At 37.3% G+C, this 20807-nt stretch overlaps 1 protein-coding gene across 29 annotated transcripts in view; it reads right to left on the bottom strand.

Annotated features, from left to right (window-relative positions):
• NFIB (nuclear factor I B) overlaps positions 1 to 20807 on the bottom strand; it is a 446840-nt gene that overhangs the window by 55854 nt on the left and 370179 nt on the right. For all 29 annotated transcript variants that reach the window (XM_078384958.1, XM_072992103.2, XM_072992104.2 and 26 more), the window contains one exon: positions 3085 to 3213. In XM_078384958.1, the coding sequence (XP_078241084.1) occupies positions 3085 to 3213 (129 nt within the window). The remainder of the gene's footprint in view (positions 1 to 3084; positions 3214 to 20807) is intronic.

Here is a 20807-nt window from a genome sequence, read left to right as displayed (position 1 = left end):
AGGAAAATAAATCTCAAACTTCACATTACTGAAATTAATTACACTATTCTCTTCCCAGGTTTAATTCACAACATTTTAATCAGCGGTCTTTCATTGCAACAATTCCTGATAGAACAAAGGCTGCTATTCTCTAAACAAATAAAGAGCCAATTGATTTTACCATAATACTTGATTTAAACCTTTCTTCAAAAACATAAATCACTGCCCTGTAGATAATTTACTTTGGTTATTCTCAATTATGACCTAAACCTTACTCAAACAATTAAGGAGGGAAACCATTTCAAGTCTCCAGAACAACCATGGAGTCCTAGAGTCAGCAAATGACTCCACAATGTGTTACACTCTGGCCTGTGTGTGTGTGTGTTTGTGTGTCTGTGTGTGTGTGTGTGTGTGTGTGTAGAATAATTACTGAGCAATAACACCATGAATAATTAGCTGCTCATTGTGAAAATGCTAATGAATGTTCAACTTCAGGGCCTGGGAAAATATCTCATCCAATAGCAATATCTCTAGTGAACAAAAAGGGTGCTCGTATGTTATACATATTTTTTTCCTTGCATTCTCTTGATTCTCTATAGATTTCTCAATCAAGAGTTTGTATATATTTCTAAAAGCACTGTAATGTATTTAGCAATGAAAGGAATGTACAGAATGTCCTGTTACTGCACAGTTGTTATGCCAGCCATGGAAATTATTTTATTACAATACATAATAATCACATCCCACTTATATAAGAGACAACTTTTGTGTGAGAAAAAAATCTTCTAAGCAGGAAATGGAGCAGGAAAAACTAAATCATCCTTGACAACAAAGTTATAATATTGGCATGCGGTGTTTATCACTTCTTTTTTAAACATTTTATTGAAATATATTTTCTTTTATTATTTGAAAAATCCCAATATCCATTTCTCTTTTCCTTCAATTTCCACATTTTATTTTCTCCAATCCTTCCTTTATTCTCATGTGGAAACACAGTTTAAAAATATGTTACAAATAAACAGGGAGGGAGAACATAATTGCACATTTGATCCTCCCACTTGTTCCAAGTGGTGTCTAGTCCACATACAGAATTTACCACAAAAGCATTTTCATTTTTCCAAATGTTTTCCTCTTATGCACCAACCACTCTGAGCTACCATACTTTCAACCCACTTCTCATAGTTTGGTGGAAACCTAAACTTTCTGTTGCTTTCTAATTTGTAATCACCAACGTGGTTACATCAACAACACGCCTCCCTCATCATTTTACTCAAATAAGCATCAATGTTTGAAGAAGAAAGGAGTCCTCCTTAAATGTAAGCTGTAGGAGCATGCAGGGACTTTATCAGTGTTCCCTCTTACATGTAGGGTGTACACGTAAGCAGTAACTGCTCTTCTTCAGATTCATTGCTGCTCATTTGAAAAAAAAAATGGTGGGCAGGCAGTTCTAGACATATTGATGGTTCTGGATTATAGAATCAATGAATAGGGCTTCCAGTATTTGAGCACCACATATCTAGCATTAAACAGATCTTACATTATATATGCACATTTAGTTAGCTGGATTAAAGTGTAAATGGAATGTAATCCTTGAAATATGTATGAGTTAAGAATAATTCATACCCTAATGCAAACTGCCCAAATTTGGGTCAGTGTTGGACATGCCCTAAATCAATGAGATAGGTGTGGCCCTAAAGGTCCATGCCTCCATCAGCAATGGCTATATCCTGAACTTGAAAGCAAGCAAAGATCCCAATATAAGCTAAGTAACCATTAGTTGCTTTATTGGGTATATTTATTGTATGAGGCAGCAACATAGTATTCTACCAAGCTGGTTAAATATTCATTTTTATTTCTGAGTTCCACTTTAATCTGGTAGTATCTAAATTTGCATAAGTGGCTTCTTGCAGATTGGCAATTACAAAAGACGTAGGCAATTGTTCCACTACCATCTTTTAATGTCAGGGTGAGGTAGCTCTTGCCTTCCTCATATACTCAAGAACCCCAGTGCCTAGATACTTAAATAGCTTAATGTCAAGGGCTTTTCCCTTATAATGTTTGTTTCCTTTGTAACATAATCTTTTGTAATCCATAACAGAAAAATTATATATTTATATATTTTACTCTGAATATATTTTAATGTTTGCATGTAAAGGCCTACAAAAACTTCCTTAATGGCACTGGAGTCTAAAGTCTCAGATGTTACAGTATAAATGGAACAATGCCATATGTTTTGTGTGAAAAACCGGGAAGAATTATAACTTAAAACTACTTTTAAATGGTTTGCAATATGTTTTAAACCTCACAGTTACAGAAAATATTCCTTAGAGGAGCAAGCAGAGTGCACGTTTTAAGGTGCCAGAATGAGACCTGGATGTCAAAGTTCCAATCCTGGCTGAGCCATAAACTCAATGTGCAAACTTGACATGTCACTATCTCTCAGGCTGACCTACCTAACAGGATTGTAGTGTGGGCAAAAAGGAGGGTGGAATCATGTATGCCACTTTGAACTTGTTGGAAGAAATGTGGGAGGCAAGTGTAATAAATAAACAATATACAATGACAGAAAAAAATATTGTGAACTAGATTTATTCCAGTTGATATATGGAATAGCTCCTATCATCTCCAGGCAATACAGGCTATAGTGAGGGCTGGCAGGAATTAAAGTTTAGCAACATCTAGGACAGGGGTCTCAAACATGCGGCCCCCCAGATGATAGTTTGTGGCCCTCGCCTTTCCTGCCCCACCAAAGCGCCCACACATCCTCTGCTGTCAAGAGTAAAAAAAAGCCTTGCCTCGCTCACCGGCTCTCTCCCAAGACAGCACCTCTTGCACCCTCCATCCAGAACTGCAGCCTGCCAGCCAGCCCACCTGTCTGTCGACTAAGGAAACTCCTGGGCGGCTTCCTTGGGCTCTTGCTCCTCTTGGCAGAAAATCTGATGTGGCCCAGCCTCACCCAGACTCTGTCTCTAGCGGCCCCCAGGTAAATTGAGTTTAAAACCCCTGATCTAGGAGGTCATGTGTTCTTCATCCCTGAAGTAAATGTCATTATAAGACTGTATCTGCAAAAAACTGGGCATATATTGATAGTTTTCCCATCCTCACCACTGTGTGCAACTCCTGGGATCCCTGGATGATGATGCGGGAAAGTGGCCAGTCTTGATGAAGAATCCTGGGGAGATGTAGCACTAAACAAAGGCTTTTCAGGTTTCTTCATTGTAGGAGAAGACATATCTGCAAGGGCAATAGAACATAACAGATACATTAGTTCAGAGAATTGTCTATTGCTGTTTAAGTGTTATACACTGCAAGAGAAAAACCCATTGAAATGCATAGCGAAAGTACGCCCTGGTTCTTTGACATCTACTAAATGAAATCCTAAGATGCAACCTCCTATGATAGTTCTTGTGGAGAGAGGTTCTCCATGTAAAAACTGCATGTATCACAAAAAAAACCCATCATCCTTAAGTTAAGGAGTTTTTTACATGAGGATACTTAAAAAAACATTCCATCACATGAAAACCAAAATATTACACTGTCAATATGAGGACTTTCATATTCTCATGAATATATGATTCAGTCTTTTAAAAACTCCTATATCCATAAGTTTGTTTTTTGATCCCACTATTTAGCAAGGTCTATATTTAGGAGTAAGGAAAGACACCCGCATTTTCACAATAACAACACTATTTACTTCATTCCCTCAATTCTAGTGACACTCTGAAACCTTGTAGAGTATCTGCGTGCTGTATCTTAAAGTATAAGATTGTTTAAAACATTGATAGGGTAAGCATTCTTGTTTTACATCTTAATAATAAACTAATGTATATGCCTTCATATAAACCGCATTTACGTAAGTTAAAAATTGAAAGAAAGAGGAGAGGCAGAAAAGATTATGACAGAACAGACTGAGGGTTAGGGACGCACAGGATGGTGACAAAGGATAGTGGAGCCGAAAGCTTGCCAGTAGGACTGAAGCAAGCTCACAGCATTAGAGCACAGAAGACTCAACCAATGAACATTAAAAGCACCTTAGGGTCCTGGCAAACTTAGCACTGTATGATTCAAAGAAAGCTGTACACTCCCACCAATCCTAAACTTTAGTTAATCCAAAACTTTAATATTCTCAAAAATCTGGAGGGGGCCAGGCTGGTGGCAATTGGATTATATCAATTTATATTTCAAATAATTCTCCTTTCATTGCTGAAGCCCATTTTGTGGGACACGTGTGTGTGTGTGTGTGTGTGTGTGTGTGTGTGTGTGTGTGTGTGTGTGTGTGTGTGTGTGTGTGTGTGTGTGTGTGTGTGTGTGTGTGTTTTTGGGGTGATGGCAAGGGAGAGGACCAATGAGATGGCAGGCTTCATTTGTCCACTTGCAGAAGTACAATTTTCTATTCAATCCTGACTAGTGAACTAAGCTAAAAGTAATTACTGTAATACTAAAGTTCCTACATTTTCTAAACATATTGGAAGCCTCCAAGCATGCTCAGGGTCCTCCACAGCTGTTCAGAAGCTCTGAACAGGGATTCTGCCAGAGCAACTCTCCTTACAAACTATGAGATTTGGAGGGGCAGGGAGACTGACAGAAGAAGACTGGTAACTCCAGAGGACTGGTGGAGTGTGAGCCAAGACTCAGGGCCATTCTGAGCAGCATCAGAGTACTTTGGATATGCCTCTGAGGAAACTTGAAAAGTTGACACAAATTGTGATTTACAAAAAGCGTCCTGTCTATCCATTGTTGGAGAGTGCAACCCTAATACTGTACAAATCACACATTAGCTTGTGTTGCATGCTGTAAAATTACCGAGTTTGAAGATAATAGAATATATCACTTCAACTGTATCCTCAATCTTGAATTACATTGGGAGTACTGGATTAAATCACTCTTTCTCAGACTAATTGACCTCTTAGAGGTTTTGTGAGGATAACAGGATTGCATCACCACACAATATAGCATCTTTAAATGGTAGATAGTGCTAAAGTAAACCACAGGTAGGGTCAGACAAAAATATGATAAAATAAAATCTGTGTATTACTATAAATGCCTGTAATAAGCTAAACTTGCTTCCACATCACTTTCAATGGGTACCAACGCCCTTTTCCTATGAAAATGTTTGATTTTGTTAGGCCACAACACCCTCTTCATTATTTTACAGAAGCCATTATTTAAAAGCCATTTGGTAAAACTGAACTAACATCTGCTTACATTTTTGTGACTCATGAGTTACTTATTATTCATATTTTTAGAACATTTATATTCCATCCTATATGTTACAATCTCAGGGTGGAGTATAGCAAGAAAACAATAAAAAAAATTCAACATTTTAAAACATTACAAATATTAAAAATTATATATGTTCATTAAAACCAGTAACAATAAGGAAGCCTCCAGAACCTACTACCTCAATCCCTAAAGACTTTAGTGAACAATCATATTTTAACTAGGTACTGAAATGAGTCTAGTGTCAGCTGCAGTTGAACTTCTAAGGGGAGAGTGTTCCATAACAGGAGTGCTATAGCTCAGAAGTCCTTCCATGTGTCCACATAGTAGATTGTTCTCCATGTTGGGACATGGAGGAGCCTCCTCAGAAGATCCTAGTGATTGAGCAGGATATATAGGGAGAGGCATTCTCTCAGGTATCCAGGCCCCAAGCTGTTCAGGGCTTTATAGGTTAACATATGAAGCCAGAGCAAAAATATATTGGTAGTGAGTGCAATTCTTTCAGAACCAATGTCACATGGGCTTTGAAAGCTGTTCCTAGTAGCAATCTCGCTGTACCATATTACACTTGCTGCAATATGAAGAGCAGCCATACATACATAATGTGCATTACAATAGTCTATCTGGGATGATACCACTGCAAGAAATACTATAGCTTAGCTATGTTGTCCTTTTCTACGAAGGATCACAACTCATGGGTCAATTAACTGAGCCATTTGTGATAAAGATGGCTCAAGCAGGCTACAAACCTGTTCCTTCAGACAGAGTGCAACCCCATTATGTACTTAATTCCTAGATGTGGGATCCGCCAGAATATCTTTTTTTATTTGCCCTCATCCAGCTAATTACAGCCTACAAACAACAATTTAGCACATGCACAGCCTCAGCTGACTCAGTTGGCAAGGAGAAATAAAGTTGGGTGTCATCAGCATACTGACGGCACCAAATCCCAAAACTCTGAATGATCTTTCCTAGTGATTCAATAACAGAATGGAGTGCAGAATGGATCCCAGTGGCACCCCACAGCTTAACTGCCACAATGCTGAACAGGAATCCCCCAGTAACATACTCTGCAGGTAGGAGCAGAACCACTGCAACACAGTGTCTCCTACAGTATTCCCATTCTGTGAAGCCAGTCCAAGAGGACACCATGATCAATGGTATCAAAGTTGCCAAGAGATTCAGGAGGATCAGCAGAATTCTACTCCTCTGTCTTTACTCCAGAGTACGTCATTAGTCAGGGTGACAAAAGTTGTCTCAGTGACTTCAGGCCTGAAACCAACCTGTGGAGTCAAGTTCCAATGGATATAAACAAGTCTGTTATGGATCTTCAGTTCTTGGAAAAATATTCCAGTAATATTGTCTGGGGAAAAGGCAGAAGTGCTAGGAGTTGTAGTCAGTTAGTAGTCTTCAGAAAGACACTTCTTTATATCTAATCCAAGATCCAATAATGTCCATTCAAGTGCTTCTGAAAAACTTACAAGCGGGGGGGGGGGGGGAGCAACAACCCAAATGAGAAAAAACACAAACGAGGCACTTTTTTTTGGTTTTGGAATCTTTCATGGCTTTCCAATAGAGAGCATCTGAAATATGAATGATTCGATATTCTGAAAAAGCCCTGGATAGTGGTTTTCCACTAGATGACCAGTATATATGTGCAATTAATTAATTAATTAAACAATCTATCATATTTCATTCAAATTTCAATTGTATTACCTTCATTTTGACCCTTGCATACAAATTTACTTACTGATTTTCCAGCAAATAGTGTTGTGAGTTTCGACTATCTGCTGCCAATTAAGAAAATCTTGGAAGGGGGAAGTGAGATGTTTGAATCATTTAAAGATCCTTGAAAACATGAATGGCTGGCTTTCACTGCTAAATAACTTTGTTGCTGCAGAAATAACTAATCTGAAATGCATTTTAGACTGGATTTATTCCTTGTTGGCCCGCTATTGCTGCTGTTCCTCCACTGTGGATTATTATTATTATTCATATTGTCATCTTGCTGTGGTGTTCCTTTTTTTCCACTTTTGGATTACTTTCTGGATTCCTTCTGGATCCCCTGCTTTTTTGTTTTTTAATGGGGGGGGGAATTCCCCCACTTCCTTTAATTATTTTATTTTATTTTATTAGATTTCTACCCCATCCATCTAGACCAAAGGTCTACTCTGGGTGGCATTGCAAATTTAAAAACATTTAGACCAATAAACATATACATAAATCCAAGATGTCAAAAAAAGAATTTAAACTTTTAAAAAATTTTTGCTTCAAGACTGATCGCCCCCCCAACGTGGTGGATTGCCTTCACTGTTGAGCTGAAGCTTTCAAAGTAGTAGGGAGGAATGAATCCTCCCAAGCCCCATTCTACTGGGTTTTTTTTTTTTTTTTTTTTTGGTGGTGCTGCCTGCTTTTGGAGCAGATGATTTTTCTGTTGCCTTGATCCTCTTTTGAGCATTCTGTAGATTTTAACCTGGTCCAGAGCCAGAAGTTCAAATAGGGAAAACAAAATTAATCTTTAAAGGGCAAGCACTTTCGGGTTTACCAAAAGAAGAGTGACATCTAAAAGAACTGAAAATAAATGTACACCCTCCGCAAAGACGCCCAAATGAATGCAATCCAAAAACTTTCCCCTGTACATCTCTAGCAATTTGAACCAAAGATGTTACAAAGGAAGGAGCACAGCAACTCTGTCTGTTAGAGGCATGGTCCATAAATAAGAACTCTGTTTTGCAGTCTCTGATTAACACCATGTATTATTTAACCATCACATGATATGCATAATATAATTGCAATGAAGACAGAATATACACAAAATGATATTCCTACTAAAAAGTTAAGTAAGAAGTACACAACTCAGATTAATGGTTAGGAGTTGGGCATCTTATGTAACACAAAATTCAACTAAAGAACTCTGGGTAAGACTGAAAAACTTTTGCTGCTACTGTTACCATGTTTCCCCGAAAATAAGACAGGGTCTTACATTAATTTTTGCTCCAAAAATGCATTAGCGCTTATTTTCAGGAGATGTTTTATTTTTTATGTACAACATTCTATATTTATTCAAATACAGTCATGTCATCTTCTTCTGGTTGCTGCACAATGGTGGAGGGCAGGGTTTCACTTAACTGGGGTTTATTTTGGGGGTAGGGCCTATATTATGAGCATCCTGAAAAATCATACGAGGGCTTATTTTCAGGTTAGGGCTTATTTTTGGGGAAACAGGGTACTACTACTACTATTAGAAATTACTAATCTAATCTTTGGTATACAAGACAAATTTATTTTAGTTTATGGCTGTCCCCTCAATATACAAAAAGGATGACTGTAAAAAACAAAGACACAGTAGCTGCTCAAAAGTCTGCTCTATGTAGCACAATGTACTCAGGATTCCCATTTACTCTCTCTATTTGTAAGGGGGGCATTAGGGGATGAGGTGGTGCTGAGGGGACGTGATGGTGCTGCGGGTTAAACTGCAGAAGCCTCTGTGCTGCAGCGTCAGAAGACCAGCTGTTGTAAGATCGAATCCATGCGACGGAGAGAGCTCCCATCGCTTGTCCCAGCTCCTGCCAACCTAGCAGTTTGAAAACATGTAAAAATGTGAGTAGATAAATAGGTACCACCATAGTGGGAAGGTAACAACATTCCGTGTCTAGTCGCGCTGGCCACGTGACCACAGAAACTGTCTTTGGACAAACGCTGGCTCTACGGCTTGGAAACGGGGATGAGCACTGTGCCCTAGAGTCAGGCACGACTGGACTAAATGTCAAGGGGAACCTTTACCTATTGTAACGGAGGTATTAGCTAAGTGGTTTCCCTGTACCTCTGTTCAGTTATGCAAGCCCTATCTTTCACGTTATATTGTCAATACAACATAAAGCACTTATAATTACAGTATATATGACAATATCTACAAATGGATGTATCGACAGTTATTATTTTTAACTCTTTTTTTCCTGTTTACTACAACACATTACACAACACTCAAACATCTCCACAGAGGTTACATATTTAATAAAAGCAATGTAAGCTGGCCAACACAGCTCAATAAACTATCAATTTTTGGGGAGCAATAAGATACGCAGAACTTGTAGCAATGAAGATCAAATGGCTGCAACACTAAGACGCTTTCTTAGTACTGTTCTTAGTATTATGAAGCAATTTCAAATGATTGTTCTTTGTCCCTAGCATGCAGTGACATCATAAAGGACCATTCATTCTGTATGCAAAATGAAATAAGAGACACCAAGTACAGTAAAGTAAGAACAAAAATGCTTCGAACAGGTTTTTGAAAGGACCCTTGGCCAATATGTTAGACACTGAAAAATAAATGACAGTATGGAACTAATTTTAAAGATTTATCTTTTAAAAAAACAGCAACTCAGGTGTAATCTATCCATCATCTATGTTCTCTAATACAGCAAAATGTGCTAGTGCTTTGTAAACTATGGCAGGCAACATTCTAAGCTTTGTCAACAATTTTAAAAATCTCTTATACTTCCATGTTAATTGTGAGTGAAAATATAATACAGCTCTCTGCAGTTTTGCAGCTATTACTAAAACATATTACATATTATAAGCTCTGACTAACATTAATAACAAATTAAGAACTGAGTGAAAGAAAAATGAAACAGGACAGTTTCAGGACCAAAGAATGAAACTAGCATTATAATCAGTGATATCACTATTTGGGCTGAAATTTCCAACTGATATGCAATTGTTATAAATGAATACAATAGTAATAAAAGATAGCATCCAAATATATTTCTGAATGCAAAGGAAGGAGAGGTGAAACAAGGGGTAGGTTACTTGAAAAGCTTGAAAGTATTATTGAATAATACTATAAAGGTAAGGAATAATCCTGTCTGGACTGTGTTATGTTATACATTTTAAAGCACTAATACATCAAAGAAAAAAAAAGCTCCTGCAAATTGAAAAAAAAGTTACACCAGTTCACCTTCTAACAATGGGATTCCATCTACAAAGGAAAGCAAAAGATAGTTGCTGTGAAGTGTAACGTATGTAGCCTGCTCAATGGCAGCTTGCACAAATGGGGCTCCAGATGTATATCTGCACAAGTCAGCCCAAGGCAACTATTTTGATCAATTCTAATGTGATAAAATGCTGGAGGGAAAATGTGCAGAAATGTGTTTACGTCAGACTTTAATTAAAATGTTGTTTGCTTCCAAAGAACCTTAGGAAACACTAATGAGACATGAGTTTCAGTAATTTCCTCATCAAAGCAAAGACCCCTCTGCCTCCATAGGAAGCAGCACACCACACAAGCAGCTCCCTCGATAAATGTCACATGGCACACCAATCAGTAAGCCACCTGTTAATGGAACTTTTCTGGAATCAACTTGCACGTGAGACAAAGTTCAAGGATCCACCTGCCTACATTGGACACCTGCTCAGTTTTCACAGAGAGCCACGTGGCACGTTCACTTCTATAGGAAGCTAACTGAGAGCTGCAAAGAGATAGTGGCAGAAAGACACAATGAACAGTTTTGTGCCTAGCCCCACTTAAATCCCAAACTGATTTCCATTTAGTCACAGCTTCATACTACTTATAGAATTATTCCTTCACAAACCACACTGTGTTGGATCAAAACATCTGTACCAAGAAAGAAAACTGTTGCAAGTGCACAGTTGTGCAAGAGTACAACGTGCCAGAATAAGTGTGATTGATAGCCCATTTTCTGTATCAGCGTGCACAAAATGGCTGGGCATGTTCTCAGGCAAGCAGAAGTCATCTTTGGATTTAGTTTGTCTTCTCTTATGCAGTGCTTAAGTAGAGACTATTAAAAATATTCTTGTGAATAGAAAATACCTTCAATTTTCAGACCTAATGAGGAATGTTTCAGAAATAAGACTCTGGCTAAAATCTTTATTCCTTTTTCACGTCAGCCCTATCCCAGATAATCAGGAAGAGAGCAATCTTCATACTCACATATATTTCATAATGAATTTAATTTAAGTACAAACTACTATAGGTGGAAAAAATATTCCTATCTTTCTTTGCTTAACCTTATAAACTTAAGGCAGTTCCAAAAGGACCAAATTTTAGTATTCTCAGAAGATGGACAGGTCTTGATGAGTTTCCAGGATATTAATTTTTAAAACAATAGATAGAAACAAAATCCTCTCCATTTGTTTGGGAAAAATCTTTGTTACTACAAAACAATGTTTATAATATGGTACTTATGCGTTGGTGGCATAAGATTTAGCTCCAACAGTGCCTCTGGGTATACATTTTCCTTTCATCTCCTGTATACTGTGCCTCGAGATACCATCATGCTGGAGGCAAAGGCTTCCCAACACCTGGAGAACAGTTGCTAAATAAAAAAAGACCCCTTAAGAACAGGGGAGACCTTACAACCAGAGCCTGATGCAAAAAAAAAAAAAAACCCAAATGTACACTTATAATCAGCAGCATTTCCCCAGCTGCTTATCCAAGCTTTCTTCCCTTTAGCAGTATAATTTTGGGTGAGATGTTATTTCTCTGCTACTACGGTTAAAGTCAGAAATACTTGCTGATCTATTGCAAATAATATACTCCTTTCCAATGTTTGTAAATGTGCAAATAGAAAGGGAGTATTCTGCGTGTTCTAAAAATGTGCCCAACTATAGTAGCAACATCATTCTGCAAATGAAATAACATCTGGCTACAAAAGCCTACTGAACACTAACAGAAGGTTATTAGATTTATATACTTCAGAAATATGCTGTGGATTACATCATCAACTTCATTTCTTCTAATAATTTCATAACCAAGAGAGACAGAATTTTAGAAAGAAAAAAAAAAGCAAAACCCTCATGACAGTCAGGAAACCTAATTGTAAAAGAAGAAAAAGAGCTCAATATTGGATATGTTATTAGTCCATTAAGAGCTGGTGTATCACTGAGGCTCATAATGTCTCAAAGGAAAAAAGGGGGGGAGGGGAACAGTAGAGTGCAGCATTTTTATTGGTAGAAAGAATACTGTATAGAATGTTTTGGTCTATATCACAAGTTCAACAGAGTATGAACAGCGTGCTTGTGTGCCTGATGGGTATATCTTGATGATAATAGGTCCACTTAGAAGTAAATCTCATCAAGTACAGGAGGTCTTATTTCTATCTCAGCAATGGCTAAAGAGAACTAAGGACTAGCAGCAGAGTGGGAAACATGCACAGCGAAGGGTGTATGAACTAACAAACTTTTTTCAGGTTCTAGAATGTTCTGAAGGTCTCTGCTCAGGACAACTGCAAAAGTGTGATTCCCAGAGACCATGATAAAGAACTAGGCATGTGGGTTTACGATTGCAGCTTAAATAAGCATTTTAAGCTATTGAGGAACTATACATTTTAAATAATCAGCTTCAGATGCAGACTGAAATTCAATGTGGCTAGGAACATTTAAGCTCACTGGAATCAGTGGATTTAAGGCGGCTTACTTCTAATTTGGATTGTGGCCACAATGACTTATTCTGTCTCTTAAGTCATGTTTATAGATTTGGACAGAAAAAAGGAAGCATTGTGTGTACAGAACCATTACATTCAGATCAATAGCTTTAAATTATTCACAATAGTTGTAAATCAACATGATTATATGAATATCCAAAGAACACGGGAAGAAACAAGAAAAAATCATATTTTAATACAAGCATACTTATTGAGATTAAAAGATACCATCTGAACGAGCAAAGGGTATCACTAAATCATATCATGTACACAGTTTCTAAGTTCGAAAGTTTTTGCTCCTTTGGACTGAACAATGAGTTAGAGGCAACCATTGATGTCCAAGGAAGGAAACAAGTATTACCAGATGAGGACAGATTTATGTTCAGAAAGTGGGCAAAATATGTGGAATGATTTGTGTATGTGTAGCAGATAGTAGTTATAGGTCCTAATTTGCATGCAGAGAATCCCAGTTTCAGAATCCAGAACATGCAGTAAAAGGATCTCAAGCACAAACTAGTCATGACATGGGAGATGCATGATCGAAATGTTCTGTAGTTATTGTTCTGTTTCGTTATTTTGCATGGACCAGCAATTGATTGCTTTGAAGCTTATAGAACCGGCATGGCACTGAGCCAGCAGGATTTGTCCCTTTCCTTTATTTGTACCAGTTCCTAACCTTGAAACCACTGTTATACAGTGGTGCCTCGCAGGACAAAAAACTCGCAAGACGAATGGTTTTGGAAATTGGGTTGATGACTCGCAAGACAAATGTTCCTATGGCAGTGCTTCGCAAGACGAATGTTTTCCATTTCTTTGTTCCTGCCTCATGTTTGCTGATTTTTAAATGTTTTTCTATGATGTTTAAAAAGTTAAAGTTTTTTGATTGAAATTTTTGAAATCATCTGCACAATATATATGGCTCTAAACAGCACTTAATAAACTCTTTGTAAACCAAATTTGACTTTCTTCTGACTTTTTTTTGCCCACAGGAATGCATTAATTAGATTTCAATGCATTCCTATGGGAAAATACATTTCGCAAGATGAATTTTTCGCAAGACAACATTAACTGTGGAACAAATTAAATTCGTCTTGTGAGGCACCACTGTATAGAGGAATATAGAGGAACTCAGAGTTTAAGAAAAGGGAGGAAACTCTCAAAATCTACTCTAAGGCACAAGACATTTACATCACAGGCATTCTATGAGATATGTGATTTGGCATTTAGAAATAGAACTGGGAAAAAAAACCCTCTCTGCCTACAAACATGTACACCAATTTCTAGTCTGAGCAGACAAAACTCTGCCAGGCCATGGCATCCTAGCTCTGATTTAACTTAGAAAAATGGGTTGATTTCTTCTACACAAAGTTGCCACGATCCCTGAGCAAAATTCAGAATGGGAAAAGCAGCTAATGATGCCTCCCAGATGGATCTAGTGAAGGAAGGTGCATCGGAAAGTTGCATTCTCCAGGCTCCTTGACATCAATACACTCTTCATTACTGCGTACTGCGGTAAACACAAAGCAGCAGCAAAACATTTAAGTCCTACTATGCCTCTTTGGGAATTGAGCTTAGTATGAGAATTAAATAGAAAGCCTCCTTACTCTTTTGGTTATGAATTTATTACTGCCCTAAATGCCAGAAATATGTTACTTCATATATGACCTACGCACCCCTAGGAAAACACATCCTTTTGCAGTAGAAGGTCTTTTAACAATAAGTTCATCTTCTGTTTTTAGTATGTAGCTCCCCTTTGATAAGTATACAGATATTTATATGAGCATATAGATCAGGCTCCCCTTTTATCAGCAAGTAAGGACATTTATGAATAATATTTGGGGATCAGTATGGTTGGTATATCCCATGTAATATGAAAATACAATTCTCAGTTCAATGTGTAATATGAGAGCACATTGGCACATTCTTCTTTAGAGAGTATCTCTAGACAAACAGGAATAGATGGATAACTCAGTAAGTTGGGTACCCAGTTGGGAAACCAGAGGCTGGCAGTTCATTTCCCACTGTGCCTCCTTGAAGAACAGCCAGCTTGTATAAGTCCTGGAAAAACTACATAGCACTAGAGCTCTCTCAGAAGAAGGGAATGGCAAACCACTTGTGAGTACTTTATAACTAAAAAAAATCTGGAAAGAATATCATAAGTCTGAATCAGCTTGATGGCATGTAATTATTATTATTATGGATAAACAGGACAGTCATGATACTGACCAAACTCTGAGTGTGTGTGTGTGTGTGTGTGTGTGTGTGTGTGTGTGTGTGTGTGTGTGTGTGTGAGAGAGAGAGAGAGAGAGAGAGAGAGAGAGAGAAACAGAAACACAATTTTGAAAGCAGTATTAATTTTTGAATTTATGTAAAAACACAATAAAGGTTTATGTATAAGGCATGTCAACATTTATTAACATACATTGTGAAATATTTAATATTTACAGCAATACAACAAATTGCTAGCAGAATATAGATATACAATTCTTTTAAAATAAGCTTTTGGCCATGCTTTTGCTAGAAGGGAATACACAGTAAAACAATTTAATGATATTTAGTAAGGTAACATTTGCAAAATAAATGCATTTGGCAGATGGAGGCTGTTATTCCAGGATACACACAACTTAAGTCTCAGGTTGGTGTCTTAGGAATTACTTTTGAGTTCTGTCCTGTGTAGGCAAGCAAGTGGCCTAGCTGACCAGTTATGGTCTTCAATTCCTGGACAGCACTACCTACCTCTTCTTTTAATTCTCTTAATTCAGAAATTAAGATATCCATTTTAGAGAAACTATGAGAAGAGGGTCTAATAAGGAAAGGCCCTTCAGGAGATGGCCCTGTAATTAAGGGAATTCCCGGAAAAGCAAGTCCAGAAGATGGGGAGATAGCAAAAGATGGCAAAGGTACAGAAGGAGGATATCCAGGAGATACTTGTTCATCATCATAAGGAGGTCCACCAGATGGTAGATGAAGAACTGGTGAAGGGGATTCAAGAGCTTCAGTTTTAATGGTAAGTTGTGGTTGTAACTGTTTGTTGTTGCTGAAGGCAGGAGACCCATGAGAAACTGAACATGAAGAAACTGCAAAATTAAAAGATATTTAATTGTACACACTGATGTACAATTCCAAGTAAATTTGTATATGCTTTAAATGCTCTAGAATAGCAAGATTCGAGGAAAATATATCACACCTCTCTTAAAAGACATGACAAGCCAATCAGACTCGAACTACTGTAACCAATTGTTAATTGATCAAAATCAGACTACTACAGAACTGGTAGCAAAATTTTGGGCAGCATGCCATAGTAGCCAGAATAGATAGCCAAACCCTTAGACATTGGTCTTATATTGTTATATTTGTAGTTTTATTGCTTTTTGTTTATTCGATTTGGCTTTTTGCAGTATATGTCAGTACTGAAGCTCTGCATTCATTTTTGTTTTATGGATGGCTTGATGCTGTAGCAATAAAGTATGTATGCTCTAGAATAGGCATAGTTAAAATGTCATGATAATACATTTCCTATACTTAAATTGTCATACTATTTTTCCCATCCCTGGGCAAAAATACTGTTCAAATTTGAAGTGATTATGACCTCCAAAAAAGAAAGACCTGTTGCTTCCCTGAAACAAATGTTTGATTTTTGCTTTATTACTGTAGCAGTTTTAAGAAAATGTGCCACAGTTCTTAACATAGGACTCCTGTATAGCAATGTATAGCTCTTACTATATTTTAAAAATCACTCCTCCCAACAAAGTAACTGTTGTTTTTAAATAACTCAAATCACTTTCTATTATCATGGAAGTAACATTATTGTCATTTCACTTCATTTCTTGAAGCTATTAAGAATAAGGATGGAAAGAAGCCACTTTGCTGGGGATTATATTATGAAAGTCTGACTATTCACTCTTATTAGGACGTTATAACTATTCAAGACTGCCTATAATATAAATCACTTTCTAGGTGCAGCTCCCTATTCTACGTAAGTAAACCACCAAAAGATTTCCTGTGTTTGGGTAGTGCTTTGGCAAGTTAGAGGGCTCAAGCATTGCCTGTCTGGGTCAAAAACAAGCACACAGTGAAACAGGTTTGGTTTTCACTTAGCTGATAAGTTACTTTGATTGCCAAGGTAGGAGAAAACACTTGGACTTTATGTAACAGTGTGAAATCTCACAGGTCCACTTGTGTCACTTGATACTGTGAACCAGAAGCTGAAATATCAGGTGGTGGCCAAGTGCATGGGTGTGACTTAAGTAGCACAAAAAGCAGGCCTGCAATTCTCTCATTTCTGGCAAGCCATCAGGATGGCAGAGAAACTACGGTGCTTTGTTCCGCATGTCAGCCAAAATGGGTTATCATGCTGTGACAGACCATATTAAATGTACTTTTGTCTCAAAGGGACACAATTTATTCAATACTATAAAGCCCCACATGGGCAAAAACAAAACCCTCAAAGATCTTGTAGTTGAATACTGTGACATATTTTTGCTCTGGAGTTCATTTTTTTAGAAAATCTGAATTCTTTTTAGTGAATCTGCACTTCCTAGCTATTAAAGGAACTGTATCCACAGAATTTTTTTTTGCACTTCATGAGAACACAGAGAACACTAAAGTTCTTGATTTTTTATCATAATGTGATGAAGTGAATCTTATGCCCCTGCCATGTATTTAAATATATTATTCAAAGTAGCATGCCAATTTGTTAAATGAGTAAGTAGGGGAGTGTGCTAAACAAACAACAGCCACAGTGCCATCTGTTTTCTCTACACAGGTGTGCCAAGAAGAATTAAGAAATCTCCCAACGTACCAACCAATGACTCTGATTTAACTTGTAGCTTCTTTTTCCCCAGTATACCCATTTCCATTCCTTTCCCCACCCTGGGTTTTTTCTCTCCCAGTAATCAATCAGCATTAGATACTCAATGAGTGACATACTACCCTGTATCCCTGAAAATATATAAATTTTTGCTCAAAAAAAACGCATTAGCGTTTTTTTTATTTTTTTCAAGTACAACCATCTACATTTATTCAAATACAGTCATGTCATCTTCTGGTTGCTGCACAATGGCGGAGGGCGGGGTTTCACTTGACTGGGGCTTATTTTTGGAATAGGACTTATTTTACGAGCATCCTGAAAAATCATACTGGGGCTTTTTTTCAGGTTAGGTCTTATTTTAGGGGAAACAGGGTAATATTCTTCACTGTGCTGTTTTGGGATCCACCCTCTTATGGTATTTTTTTCTGAAGTTTTTTAATACTTCTCAAAATCTTGGGATTCCTTTGAACCTCCGTATCCCCTCTCTTTTAAATGGACAGTGCCAACTGGACTGCATACGTGTCAGCACATGAAAGATGATATTGCTGTTTGTATATATATGATGAAAACTTTAACTTCCATGATAAACATTTGTTAAAATGCTCTCTATTTTCAAAATTGTTTAAATGGTCATCAATTTTTTAAAAAGAGAATTACTTACCAATAACAGTGGTTCTGCATATTCATACTTGTGGAGCAAAGATCTCAGGTGCTGCTGAGTTTCAGGAACCTTCTAGAAAAGCTGTGCCTGCCATTACTGCATGACCATAGTCTTATGGCACTGGATGATGGGAACTGAGGTTACCAACAACCTCATCTTCTGCCACTAGCCTCAGAATCTTATGAAAGCAGCAATTTGGTCAATAGCGTTTCTTCTTTCTCCTTTGTGATGGTACCAAGTCCTTTCGCATGGAGACCCTTCGCAAGCGCAGCTTCTTTCTACCCTTATGTCTGAGATTAGAGGAAAGCAGAACCAAACCCTCCACAAATTATGGTAACTCTGAACCTGAGAAGAACTGGAAACTGAAAGATTGATAACTAGTACGAAGATCCCTTGGAGGCATGATGATTTGTGGGAACAAATTGTGTCAAGTCCCTTGGTACTTACCAATTCAGAACATCAAAACCATATGTATTCATGATGAGGTTTCCACAAAATCAGACCTCAAAAGTGTTGGATCATGGCAGTAAAGCCATTTGCCTCTGAACGTCTGGAGACTCAGCAAAAACCTATTCTCATAAGCAACAGAATATTTTATCTGAAAGACCGATTGTGCTGCCTACCAAACATCTTTGTTCTAAGAAAGCTGGACATGCTTGTGCTTACACCATTCAATATGCGCTAGTCTGGCAATCTAATTAAATACAAAGTACATACTCATTGTTGAAACCCATCAACAGAAAACATATTTATTTAGATCTAAGAAAGATAAAGTGGCTAGAGAAACATAACTTCAAACTAAGCAAAGATACAGAAAATAAATAAATCCAGTAACCATGCCCAGGGCATAGTAATCCAAAAATAAGCAGCCTAATATCACCCCATGTCATCTACACAACAGCACAAACACTTTCATTACTACAAACTAGTGCTAGTTATCAAACAAAAAGCTAGACTGTAAAAAAAAAAAGCAAAACAAACATAACTAAGATGCTGAACAAATAATACTGAGTCTATACTTTAAATTGTTTAATTAAAGGGGGGCGGCGGACAAACCAAACACTAGACCCTTATGTGGCTCATCCTGCCATGCGCATGAATACATTCAGACACATTTTTTCTTCTTAACTGAAGGTCACCAAAGCTTAAGCACCACAGAACTCTGCACTCCACAATTAGAACTATGCAGAGACCACCGTGACAAGGAACTTAAGATGGTCCTCTTCTATAAAAAACATTCAGTTTTAACAATTAGGTGACTTTCATAACATTGGTTAACAATTAAATGCAATGTTGTGCTAGAAGATGCCTGCAGTCCTGTCAACAGAATGACAGTATTGGATCCTGCTCAATCACTTCTATAAATGATGAGGACAACGGAGAAAGAACAAGGAAGGATCTCCTTTAATTTCGTTCATTATGAAGATAAAGAGTACTATATGAAAGACCCAGAAAATTTGCAATAACGCATTGTTTTGGGAGAGGGGGCAAACAAGTCTAGTCTTCTTGACCTTGTATATCTGTACAAAAATGAATGACTGAACAGACGTTTCCAAAACAATATTTAAAAATGATTTTATGGGATATGTGGGTATAATACTTTAAAAGGATCTAAACAAAAGTTTACACTTGGCAAAAAGATCGCATACGTAGGTGCTAACTATATTACAAAGAGACTGCAGTATATAGATACCAGAAGAAAGCTGAACAAGGACTTTTATATTGGCATCACTATTACTTTACATAGTACAATATTCTTTTCAAAGAAATGCACAAGTTTTATAAGGCAGAAAGACAATCTGAATACAACACTAGGAGGAAATTAGCAGTAATCTATAACTATTATAAATCTGAAACAAATGTCACTGCGTAATGTAGGTTATTCATATTAATGTATAAACTCAAAACATTCTTCTCAATTACGACTGGGGAGAGGACAACCAATTGCAAAATCTGTAAGAGGAAAGTTAACAGGCTTCCCTCAAGAATGGTTATTCTCTCTGGGTTAAGTAAAAGTAAAGTCCTTTTATCATAAACAGTACACTCTTGTATTCTAAACACTTCTTGGCAACATACTAGATATCTGTAAAATACTGAGCAAGGGCATAACATTCTATGGACAGGACTAAATAAAAGTTAATTTAAGCCGGGGGGGGGAGGCATACATAATCTTGCCAGAACTAAGTAATTTTCATTTCCACCAATGGATGTGCAAGGCTGCTTGATTTTAAAAAGCTGAAATGTTACCACAGATTCTGAGCACTACAATGACATTTTAGCCCTTATTTCTATTGCAACTTAGCTAGAAATTTAGCTCGAGGCATAGCATACAAACTTCTGTAAAACAGAATGATCTGATTTGATTTCATTCACTGATTTATTCAGGCTTTCTATATATTCTTCATATATTTAAGTAAAAGTGTACACAGACTGATAAAACCAATGCAACACTTCAAATATTTACAGCTTAAACATAAGACACTTGGTATTATATTGTTGTATAATACAGAGCAATATACATAAGGTACATATGCAAAAGTACTGTGCAGCAAGAAAACATGCTAAGCTCTAATAAGCAAGAGTTGGCAGGTATTGGCCAGAGTATGAAAGTGTGTATGTTTATATGTACATAACACACCTAATTTGAAAACTAAACAACCTGAAATATTCAAGAAGTATATGGGCAGAAGAAAGA

This window comes from Pogona vitticeps, chromosome 2 (genome assembly GCF_051106095.1).
Source record: "Pogona vitticeps strain Pit_001003342236 chromosome 2, PviZW2.1, whole genome shotgun sequence".
Classification (NCBI taxonomy): domain Eukaryota; kingdom Metazoa; phylum Chordata; class Lepidosauria; order Squamata; family Agamidae; genus Pogona; species Pogona vitticeps.
Note: the sequence above shows the minus strand (reverse complement) of the source record. Positions and strands in the feature narration are given on the sequence as shown.